This window comes from Panulirus ornatus, chromosome 40 (genome assembly GCF_036320965.1).
Source record: "Panulirus ornatus isolate Po-2019 chromosome 40, ASM3632096v1, whole genome shotgun sequence".
NCBI classification, from domain to species: domain Eukaryota; kingdom Metazoa; phylum Arthropoda; class Malacostraca; order Decapoda; family Palinuridae; genus Panulirus; species Panulirus ornatus.
Genome location: NC_092263.1, coordinates 5847303 through 5859677, shown reverse-complemented (window position 1 = coordinate 5859677; position 12375 = coordinate 5847303). Strand labels below are relative to the sequence as shown.

At 41.1% G+C, this 12375-nt stretch overlaps 1 protein-coding gene across 1 annotated transcript in view; it reads right to left on the bottom strand.

Moving 5' to 3' along the window:
• Window positions 1-9624, bottom strand: part of LOC139761332 (monocarboxylate transporter 9-like) — a 247853-nt gene extending 238229 nt beyond the window's left edge. The window contains exons 1-3 of the mRNA XM_071685397.1: window positions 9336-9624; window positions 8003-8893; window positions 6272-6463 (exon numbers count right to left, since the gene is read on the bottom strand). Of these exons, the coding sequence (XP_071541498.1) occupies window positions 6272-6463; window positions 8003-8893; window positions 9336-9546 (1294 nt within the window). The 5' untranslated portion in view covers window positions 9547-9624. The remainder of the gene's footprint in view (window positions 1-6271; window positions 6464-8002; window positions 8894-9335) is intronic.
• Window positions 9625-12375: the final 2751 nt, after the last annotated feature.

Genomic DNA, 12375 nt, shown 5'->3' with positions numbered 1-12375 from the left:
CCAGGGAGGAGAGTCAGGGGTTAGTAAGAGGACAAAAGCAAGGGAAGGAGCAGCACTATTCCTGAAACAGGAGTGATGTGAGTATGTGATAGAGTGTAAGAAAGTAAATTCTAGATTGTTAGGGGTAAAACTGAAAGTGGATGGAGAGAGATGGGTGATTATTGGTGCATATGCACCTGGGCATGAGAAGAAAGATCATGAGAGGCAAGTGTTTTGGGAGCAGCTGAGTGAGTGTGTTAGTAGTTTCCATGTACGAGACCGGGTTATAGTGATGGGTGATTTGAATACAAAGGTGAGTAATGTGGTAGATGACGTAATAATTGGTGTACATGGGGTGTTCAGCGTTGTAAATGTAAATTTTGAAGAGCTTGTAATTTTATGTGCTGAAAAATTACTGGTAATTGGGAATACTTGTTTTGAAAAGAGAGATATATATAAGTATACGTATGTAAGTAGGAGAGATGGCCATAGAGCGTTATTGAATTACGTGTTAATTGCTCGGCGCGCGAAAGAGAGACTTTTGGATGTTAATGTGCTGAGAGGTGCAACTGGAGGGATGTCTGAACATTTCCTTGTGGTGACGAAGGTAAAGATCTGTGGAGGTTTTCAGAAAAGAAGTGAGAAAGTTCGGGTGGAAAGAGTGGTGAGAGTAAGTGAGCTTTGGAAGGAGATTTGCGTGAGGAAGTACCAGGAGAGACTGAGTACAGAATGGAAAAAGGGGAGAACAAAGGAGGTAAGGGGAGTGGGGAAGGAATGGAATGTATTTAGGGAAGCAGTGATGGCTTGTGCAGATGATGCTCGTGGCATGAGAAGCGTTTGAGGTGGGCAGATTAGAATGGGTAGTGAATGGTGGGATGAAAAAGTAAGAATTTTAGTGAAAGAGAAGAGAGAGGTATTTGGGCAATTTTTGCAGGGAAATAATGCAAATGACTGGGACATGCACGAAAGAAAGAGGCGGGAGGTCGAGAGAAAGGTGCAAGATGTGAAAAAGAGGGCAAATGAGAATTGGGGTGAGAGAGTATCATTAGATTTTAGGGAGAATGAAAAGATGTTTTGGTTGGAGTTAAACAAAGTGCGTAAGACAAGGGAACAAATGGGAACTTCAGTGAAGGGGGCTAACGGGGAGGAGATAACAAGTAGTGGTGATGTGAGAATGAGATGTAGTGAGTATTTTGAAGGTTTGTTGAATGAGTTTAATGATAGAGTGGTAGATATAGGGTGCTTTGGTCCCGGTGGTGTGCAAAGTGAGAGGGTTAGGGAGAATGATCTGGTAAACAGAGAAGGGGTAGTAAGAGCTTTACAGAAGATGAAAGCCAGCAAGGTAGCGGGTTTGGATGGTATTGCAGAGGAATTTATTAAAAAGGGGTGTCAGTGTATTGTTGACTGATTGGTAAGGTTACTTAATATATGTATGACTTATGGTGAGGTGCCTGAGGATTGGAGGAATGCTTGCATAGTGCCATTGTACAAATGCAAAGGGAATAAAAGTGATTGCTCAAATTACAGAGGTATAAGTTTGTTGAGTATTCCTGGTAAATTATATGGGAGGGCATTGATTGAGAGGTTGAAGGCATGTACAGAGCATCAGATTGGGGCAGATCAGTGTGGTTTAAGAAGCGGTAGAGAATGTGTGGATCAGGTGCTTGATTTGAAGAATGTATGTGAGAAATACTTAGAAAAGCAAGTGGATTTGTATGTAGCATTTATGGATCTGGAGAAGGCATATGACAGAGTTGATAGAGATGCTCTGTGGAAGGTATTAAGAATATATGGTGTGGGAGGCAAGTTATTAGAAGCAGTGAAAAGATTTTATCGAGTATAAAAAGGAGAGGAAAGTGATTGGTTCTCAGTGAATGTTGATTTGTAGCAGGGGTGTGTGATGTCTCCATGGTTGTTTAATTGGTTTATGGATGTGGTTGTTAGGGAGGTGAACGCAAGAGTTTTCGAAAGAGGGGCAAGTATGCAGTCTCTTGTGGATGAGGGAGCTTGGGAAGTGAGTCAGTTGTTGTTCGGTGATGATACAGCGCTGGTGGCTGATTCGTGTGAGAAACTGCAAAAGCTGGTGACTGAGTTTGGTAAAGTGTGTGAAAGAAGAAAGCTGAGAGTAAATGTGAATAAGAGCAAGGTTATCAGGTACAGTAGGGTTGAGGGACAAGTCAACTGTGAGGTAAGTTTGAATGGAGAAAGGCTGGAGGAAGTAAGGTGTTGTAGATATCTCCAAGTGGATGTGGCAGCGGATGGAACCGTGGAAGCGGAAGTGAATCATAGGGTGGGGGAGGAACGAAGTTCTGGGAGTGTTGAAGAATGTGTGGAGTCGAGAACATTATCTCGGAAAGCGAAAATGGGTATGTTTGGAGGAATAGTGGTTCCAACATTGTTATATGGTTGCGAGGCGTGGGCTATAGATAGAGTTGTGCGGAGGAGGGTTGATGTGATGGAAATGAGATGTTTTAGGACAATATGTGGGGTGAGGTAGTTTGATCGAGTAAGTAATAATAGGGTAAGAGAGATGTGTGGTAAATAAAAAGAGTGTGGTTGAGGGAGCAGAAATGAGTGTTTTGAAACTGTTTGGGCACATGGAGAAAATGAGTGAGGAAAGATTGACCAAGAAGATATATGTGTTAGAGCTGGAGGGAACGAGGAGCAGTGGGAGACCAAATTGGAGGTGGAGAGATTGAGTGAAAAAGAATTTTAGTGATCGGGCCCGAAGATGCAGAAGGGTGAAAGGCTTGCAAGGAATAGAGTTAATTGGAACGATATGGCATACCGGTGTCGACGTGCTGTCAATGGATTGAACAAGGGCATGTGAAGCGTCTGGGTTAAACAATGGAAAGTTCTGTGGGGCCATTAATGTGGAAAGGGAGCTGTGGTTTTAGTGCATTATACATGACAACTAGAGACTGATTGCGAACGAATGTGGCCTTTGTTGTCTTTTCCTAACGCTACCTCGCGCACATGCGGGGGAGGGGGTTGTTATTTTCTTGTGTGGCGGGGTGGCGATGGGAATGAATGAAGGGAGACAGTATGAATTTTGTACATGTGTATGTATGTATACGTCTGTGTGAGTATATACATGTATACATTGAGATGTGTAGGCATGTATATTTGCGTGTGTGGACGTTGTCTATATAAATATGTATGTGGGTGGGTAGGGCCATTCTCTCAACTGTTTCCTTGCGCTACCTCGCTAACGCGGGAGACAGCGACAAAGCAATATATATATATATATATATATATATATATATATATATATATATATATATATATATATATATATATATATATATATATATATATATATATATATATACATATATATATATATATATATATATATATATATATATATATATATATATATATACATATATATATATATATATATATATATATATATATATATATATATATATATTTTTTTTTTTTTTTTTTTTTCCGCTGTCTCCCGCGTTTGCGAGGTAGCGCAAGGAAACAGACGAAAGAAATGGCCCAACCCACCCCCATACACATGTATATACATACGTCCACACACGCAAATATACATACCTACACAGCTTTCCATGGTTTACCCCAGACGCTTCACATGCCTTGATTCAATCCACTGACAGCACGTCAACCCCGGTATACCACATCGCTCCAATTCACTCTATTCCTTGCCCTCCTTTCACCCTCCTGCATGTTCAGGCCCCGATCACACAAAATCTTTTTCACTCCATCTTTCCACCTCCAATTTGGTCTCCCTCTTCTCCTCGTTCCCTCCACCTCCGACACATATATCCTCTTGGTCAATCTTTCCTCACTCATTCTCTCCATGTGCCCAAATCATTTCAAAACACCCTCCTCTGCTCTCTCAGCCACGCTCTTTTTATTTCCACACATCTCTCTTACCCTTACGTTACTTACTCGATCAAACCATCTCACACCACACAGTGTCCTCAAACATCTCATTTCCAGCACATCCATCCTCCTGCGCACAACTCTATCCATAGCCCACGCCTCGCAACCATACAACATTGTTGGAACCACTATTCCTTCAAACATACCCATTTTTGCTTTCCGAGATAATGTTCTCGACTTCCACACATTCTTCAAGGCTCCCAGAATTTTCGCCCCCTCCCCCACCCTATGATCCACTTCCGCTTCCATGGTTCCATCCGCTGCCAGATCCACTCCCAGATATCTAAAACACTTCACTTCCTCCAGTTTTTCTCCATTCAAACTCACCTCCCAATTGACTTGACCCTCAACCCTACTTCTTAACTTTCTTCTTTCACACACTTTACCAAACTCAGTCACCAGCTTCTGCAGTTTCTCACATGAATCAGCCACCAGCGCTGTATCATCAGCGAACAACAACTGACTCACTTCCCAAGCTCTCTCATCCCCAACAGACTTCATACTTGCCCCTCTTTCCAAAACTCTTGCATTACCTCCCTAACAACCCCATCCATAAACAAATTAAACAACCATGGAGACATCACATATATATATATATATATATATATATATATATATATATATATATATATATATATATATATATATATATATATATATATATATATATATATATATATATATATATCCCTGGGGATAGGGGATTAGGAATACTTCCCACGTATTTCCTGCGTGTCGTAGAAGGCGACTAAAAGGGAAGGGAGCGGGGGGCTGGAAATCCTCCCCTCTCGTTTTTTTTTTTTTTTTTTTTAATTTTCCAAAAAAGGAACAGAGGGGGCCAGGTGAGGGTATTCCAAAAAAGGCCCAGTCCTCTGTTCCTAACGCTACCTCGCTAACGCGGGAAATGGCGAATAGTTTAAAAGAAAAGAATATATATATATATATATATATATATATATATATATATATATATATATATATATATATATATATACAATACATATTCGACAATTCCCGAGTTAGCGAGATAGTTTCAAGAATAGACGAATGAGCCTTAGAGAAAAAATCCTCTGATGTGACACGGACCAGCCCTGTCTGGTCTATCTTGGTAGAAAAGGAAAAGAATGATAAAAATTTGTTAGAGATCAAGGGGTTTATAGAAACCAGACTCCTAAAGATAGAAAGTTAGTAGGGAGGTTGAATGAAAGAAGGAGGAGGGTGCACGGTTTCGCTATTGAAAAAAGAAAGGGGTTTTAATGGTTAATTTTCATGTTTATGTGTCTCCGTGCAGAATTTATGGAAACCAGCGGCTAGGCGCGTGTCTCGTATCCAAGCCTTGGTGGCGGGAACAAATGCAGAGAGCCCAAGAAAACATTGGCCGAAATATCACTTGCAGAACACGGATGACTTTGCTGATTTCAGGGAATTAATGAGACAGGAGTTTTTCGGTTCGACCGTCGATGAAACACATTAGAGATGTGAGCAGTGCTTCATAATAGGGCATATAAAATCCTTGTAGATAGGAGACAGCTGCTCACATGAAAGGTAATTACAGCATCTACACAATTCTCCCAGCTTTTAAAAATCAGATTTTGTGATGATGGCCAAATGGGGTTTCCAAGATAGTGTAGAAGAGATAGTTGTACCTATCATCTTTATATTATTACATTGTTGAATTACATGGTTTTTACATTCAATATAGGGGAGCGAATGACACTAGAAAAGAGATATAAGAAACTTACCTCTCGACATTACTGAATTTAATGTAATTCAATCTAATCTACTACTTCCCAACTAGGAGTACAAGAAAGAAAGCGAGCATTATATTTAGGAGGGGAGAGGTAGTGAGATGAAGTGTGAAAACTGGATTCATCAGTGTAAGAGTTAAGAGTTTGGATATTGAAGAGATATGACACTCACAGAGAGAGGAAAGCGAATGATTTACAGAACGTAACCCAGAGAGACACCACTCCACGAAGAGAAGTTGTTCCATCAACGGTGTCTGGATCAGCTGGATAGGAGGGAGCGGAAAAGTCAAAGAAAGGAAGTTCATATAGCAAAGACTTATAGGGTCGCACTCTTAGGGGAGTCTTTGGAGATGTGAAGAGCCTTGACAAAAGTTTCATCAGAATCCCTGATAAGAGGAGGGAGGGTTAGAAGTGAGTCATTAAAGAGAGAAGACCACCAGTAGACCTTATTCTGCGAAAGCCGTATTGGTGATCTGAGAGAAATGAATGGGATTCTAGGCGCTTGAGAAAGTCAGAGTCATGGAATGTTTCAAAGACTTTAGAGGCAGCGGAAGTGAGAGAAATTGGGAGATGGTTGGAAAGGTTAGAGCGGTCTCCTTCATAAGGATTGAGCTGCGTGTACCTACCTATTGTAGGTCCGATGATCAGAAAACCACACCCCTGCATGAGGGCAGAAACTCCGACCATGGCTGCCAAGTTCTCTATGCCCAGGTACTGTATCATGACTAAGGTGTAGAAGGTGACGGCAGCACCAAGACCGTGGCCGAAGGCCGCTAATGCCACAGTCATCCACACGAGGTCCGTCACCAAGGAAAACACTGGGGAACAAAATGAGAAATGAATGCGTCCATAATTTGCATTTACATGTGAACCGATCAAAAAAAAAAAGAAAAAAAAAAGCATCTTTAGCTTATCAACTCAATGCTTGATTATTTAACGATTAAGTCGGTGCATTGAAATCGTTTTCTGTGTGAGATTGGGATCAAGGCAGCTTGCACTGTATAACAAGAGTTTTGTGTGTGTGTGTGTGTGTGTGTGTCTGTTAGATCATGGCAGCATGCATTGTATAACACGAGCTGTGTATGTGTGTTAGATCATGACATTATACTCTGCATAAGACAGTTAGTAAATTAATTACCTACTTGTAATTTACTGCTTTGTGATTACTTACTTTTATGGTTCGAGGAGGAAGTTTAACGCTCTCCACCATCTCTTATACAATCTTTACTACTGTACAACATCCCAGATACCTGTATGGTGTCCACATAAACTATGTCCTCATTTATCTAATTCCACTCGTCAACTACTCTTTTGTTTTTACATCTTACTTAACGAGTTCATTATTCTATTTCAAGTTATAATCGTCTCGTTGTTCTATCCCTTCATCTCTTGAAGAACTTTTAACTGTCCACGTCGCCAATTGTTCTAAGAAATTCAAGGTAATAACCAGATCACTCCTCACCCTTCTCTCTTCCAAAGTAGGCAAATTAAAGGTGTCTACATTTTCCTTGTAACTTATCCCTTTTAATTTTAGTATAATCTTTATTGGTCTTTGCTATCAAATCTTTGTGCTTCTTTAGGCTCGGTGACCAAAGATGAGAAGCGCATTCTAATTTGGTCTTATGAATAATGTAAACAGCTGGCTGAATATATGCTTGTCCGTGAACGTGAATGAACTACAAAGATCTGTTATCAAACACATGGTCTTGAGTACTTCCCTAACGTAAGACTCTGGCTACGCGTTAAGGACGATGTCGTCTCCCAAGTCCTCACACTCAGATTCCAAAAGGCTGGTCTCCAGCCAAGTGATATTCATATCGAAGTCTTCTTTCGCTGTGACCCATCCTCATTATTTCATACGTTTACTTGGGTAGAACTTCGTCAACAATGTGTCAGACCTACTTTGGATTCGGTCAAGACCCCCGATATTGATGATGCAATCCTCTTAGCTCTTCATTTCTCTCATGACCTCTGCATCATCTGCAGCCGTTTTCAAGTCATTCCCATAGATAAAAAAGAATAATTGCCCCAGAATAGTTCCCATTTCATGTGCGTGTGTGCGCGCGCGCATGTGTGTGTTTTTTGTGTGTGTGTGTGTTTGTGTGTGTGTGTGTGTGTGTGTGTGTGTGTGTGTGTGTGTGTGTGTGTGTGTGTGTGTGTGTATGTGTGTGTGCTGATGTTATGAAAGTAGAATAATGTACTAAGAAGTAAATCTATTGGCATCTTCCGTCTACTGACATGTTTAGATATACGAGGATAGTGACATATGATAGAATAACAAATCATTGTACAAAGAACTGTGGATATGGTGACTGGAGTTTCTCACGTGATTGTGACAATAAGTCGAGTTATCTTACCAAGCATTGCGAGTCCCATGACGACACAGCCAAACATTATACAGAGGCGCTTGTCGAACCTCTTCCAGTCAGATAAAGGAGAGACAATAAGGCGGGTCGCCAGGTTACAGATGCCCATCACAGATGTGCACCAGGCAGAGTCCTGTAGGCTGTGGTCTTCTGACTCCATCACGAATGGCACCATCATTACAAAGTTGAAGTAACTGCCAGTAATGAGGATGTTACCAAGACCAATGACGAGAGCACGAAGTGAGCGTACAATACTCACATCAGATTTTACTGTACGCACTACACGCACTAGTATCATCCACAGTGTCTTGATCACACCCAAACAACCATTACCCTTATACCCTTCCTTGCTGTCAGGAGGAGCACAGTTAGTGACTGAGACAATATTTCCTGACAACATATCTGAAATCACTGACTCTTGTGAGCATTCACTCACCCGGTGACCTGTACCACATCGCGTTCGCTTGACTCTCGCTTGATCTGCAATAGCCACCCAGTTTGGTTCCTCTTTAGTTCCTTCATGTTGAGGGACGACGTCCTGCAGATTCGTCGGCTTCTGAGGGCCATCACTGCTTCCTTTTTGTGGTATCAAAGGAGCAAGACCTTTTGGAGGCTGGTCTGTCTTCCGACGAGGCTTCATGTGCCACTCAATAGGATGGAACAAAGAGACTGCCACAAACCCATTCATTAACGTAGCACCATATATGAGAGCTCCACCCTTGTAGCTGTAAAACTCCAGCAAGTGACGAATGAATGGAGCAATGAGGATCGGTCCCAAGCAGATCCCAGTCGTCAAGAAAGTGTTAGCCAAGCCACGTCGTCGATCAAAGTACATTGGAAGTATAATGATGGAGATCCCAAACAACAGACCCGTACCAATACCTGCGAGCAAATGAGACGTGATAATTACCTCCAAGGCAAATATTTTCTTCTATTTCGTGATGCAAGCCATTTGATGGCACCTCAAGGATAAACATATCATATGACTGCCCGAGATACCGTAACGGAGTGGAAAATATTGATTTATATATGTACATTAGTGTCAATAAAGGGATTTATTACTGACAATGGATTCAAAGGGATTCTAGCTATTCAGACATTAAACTTAATTCAGTTTCTCACTTTAAAGATATATATGGTGCATGAAGATGACAGAGAAATGGAATTAACAGCCAAGAGAAATTGAATGAACAACCAAGAGATCGGAACTAAAGATCCCAGTAACAAATTACTTACCAGAATGAGAAAACGTCTGTATGACCACAAAAAATTTCTGTTAATCGCATCAGGGACGTGTATGTATATGAAAAGCACAACAACTCACCTGATAGGAGAGAGTAGGAGAAGAATAAAAATTCGGCTGATGGTGAGAAGGCAGAGAGAATTATTGAAGATGAGGCCAGAAACACACCAGCGTAACCAGTTCTCCTCCACCCAAACTCCTTCGTCAGGGGAGAGATGAGTGGTGTTACGACGTGCCATATGAAACAATAAGTGTTGAAGATCCAGGTGGTAGTGGCAGTGGACATGCCCATCTCCAGCAGGTAATTAGAGAAGAGGATTCCAAAGCAAAGAGTGAGAGATCCAGTAAGCAGCTGAGGATATACATTAAAATCATATATATATATATATATATATATATATATATATATATATATATATATATATATATATATATATATATATATATATTTATATATATATATCTTTCTTTCCTTTTTCTTTTAAACTATTCGCCATTTCCCGCGTTAGCGAGGTAGCGTTAAGAACAGAGGACTGGGCCTTTTTTGGAATATCCTCACCTGGCCCCCTCTGTTCCTTCTTTTGGAAAATATATATATATATATATATATATATATATATATATATATATATATATATATATATATATATATATATATATATATATATATATATATATATATATATATATATATTTTTTTTTTTTTTTTTTTGCTTTGTCGCTGTCTCCCGCGTTTGCGAGGTAGCGCAAGGAAACAGACGAAAGAAATGGCCCAACCCACCCCCATACACATGTATATACATACGTCCACACACGCAAATATACATACCTACACAGCTTTCCATGGTTTACCCCAGACGCTTCACATGCCTTGATTCAATCCACTGACAGCACGTCAACCCCGGTATACCACATCGCTCCAATTCACTCTATTCCTTGCCCTCCTTTCACCCTCCTGCATGTTCAGGCCCCGATCACACAAAATCTTTTTCACTCCATCTTTCCACCTCCAATTTGGTCTCCCTCTTCTCCTCGTTCCCTCCACCTCCGACACATATATCCTCTTGGTCAATCTTTCCTCACTCATTCTCTCCATGTGCCCAAACCATTTCAAAACACCCTCTTCTGCTCTCTCAACCACGCTCTTTTTATTTCCACACATCTCTCTTACCCTTACGTTACTTACTCGATCAAACCACCTCACACCACGCATTGTCCTCAAACATCTCATTTCCAGCACATCCATCCCCCTGCGCACAACTCTATCCATAGCCTACGCCTCGCAACAATACAACATTGTTGGAACCACTATTCCTTCAAACATACCCATTTTTGCTTTCCGAGATAATGTTCTCGATTTCCACACATTCTTCAAGGCTCCCAGAATTTTCGCCCCCTCCCCCACCTTATGATCCACTTCCGCTTCCATGGTTCCATCCGCTGCCAGATCCACACCCAGATATCTAAAACACTTTAGTTCCTCCAGTTTTTCTCCATTCAAACTTACCTCCCAATTGACTTGACCCTTAACCCTACTGTACCTGATAACCTTGCTCTTATTCACATTTACTCTGAACTTCTTCTTTCACACACTTTACCAAACTCAGTCACCAGCTTCTGCAGTTTCTCTCATGAATCAGCCACCAGCGCTGGAGCATCAGCGAACAACAACTGACTCACTTCCCAAGCTCTCTCATCCACAACAGACTTCATACTTGCCACTCTTTCCAAAACTCTTGCATTCACCTCCCTTACAACCTTATCCATAAACAAATTAAACAACCATGGAGACATCACACACCCTTGCCGCGAACCTACATTCACTGAGAACCAATCACTTTCCTCTCTTCTTACACTTACACATGCCTTACATCCTCGATAAAAACTTTTCACTGCTTCTAACAACTTGCCTCCCACACCATATATTCTTAATACCTTCTACAGAGCATCTCTATCAACTCTATCATATGCCTTCTCCAGATCCATAAATGCTATATACAAATGCATTTGCTTTTCTAAGTATTTCTCACATACATTCTTCAAAGCAAACACCTGATCCACACATCCTCTACCACTTCTGAGACCACACTGCTCTTCCCCAATCTGATGCTCTGTACATGCCTTCACCCTCTCAATCAATACCCTCCCATATAATATACCAGGAATAATCAACAAAATTATACCTCTGACATTTGAGCACTCACTCTTATCCCCTTTGCCTTTGTACAATGGCACTATGCACGCATTCCGCCAATCCTCAGGCACCTCACCATGAGTCATACATACATCAAATAACCTTACCAACCAGTCAATAATACAGTCACCCCCTTTTTTAATAAATTCCACTGCAATACCATCCAAACCTGCTGCCTTGCCGGCTTTCATCTTCCGCAAAGATGTTCTCTGTTTACCAAATCATTTTATCAACCCTCTCACTTTGCATACCACCTCGACCAAAACACCCTATATCTGCCACTCTATTATCAAAAACATTCAACAAACCTTCAAAATACTCACTCCACCTCTTTCTCACATCACCACTACCTGTTATCACCTCCCCATTTGCGCCCTTCACTGAAGTTCCCATTTGCTCCCTCGTCTTACTCACTTTATTTACCTCCTTCCAGAACATCTTTTTATTCTCCCAAAAATTTAATGATACTCTCTCACCCCAACTCTCATTTGTCCTCTTTTTCACCTTTTGCACCTTTCTCTTGACCTCCTGTCTCTTTCTTTTATACATCTCCCACTCAATTGCATTTTTTCCCTGCAAAAATCGTCCAAATGCCTCTCTCTTTTCTTTCACTAATAATCTTACTTCTTCATCCCACCACTCACTACCCTTTCTAATCAACCCAACTCCCACTCTTCTCATGCCACAAGCATCTTTTGCGCAATCCATCACTGATTCCCTAAATACATCCCATTCCTCCCCCACTGCCCTTACTTCCATTGTTCTCACCTTTTTTTATTCTGTACTCAGTCTCTCCTGGTACTTCCTGACACAAGTCTCCTTCCCAAGCTCACTTACTCTCACCACCCTCTTCACCCCAATATTCACTCTTCTTTTCTGAAAACCCATACAAATCTTCAGCTTAGCCTCCACAAGGTAATGATCAGA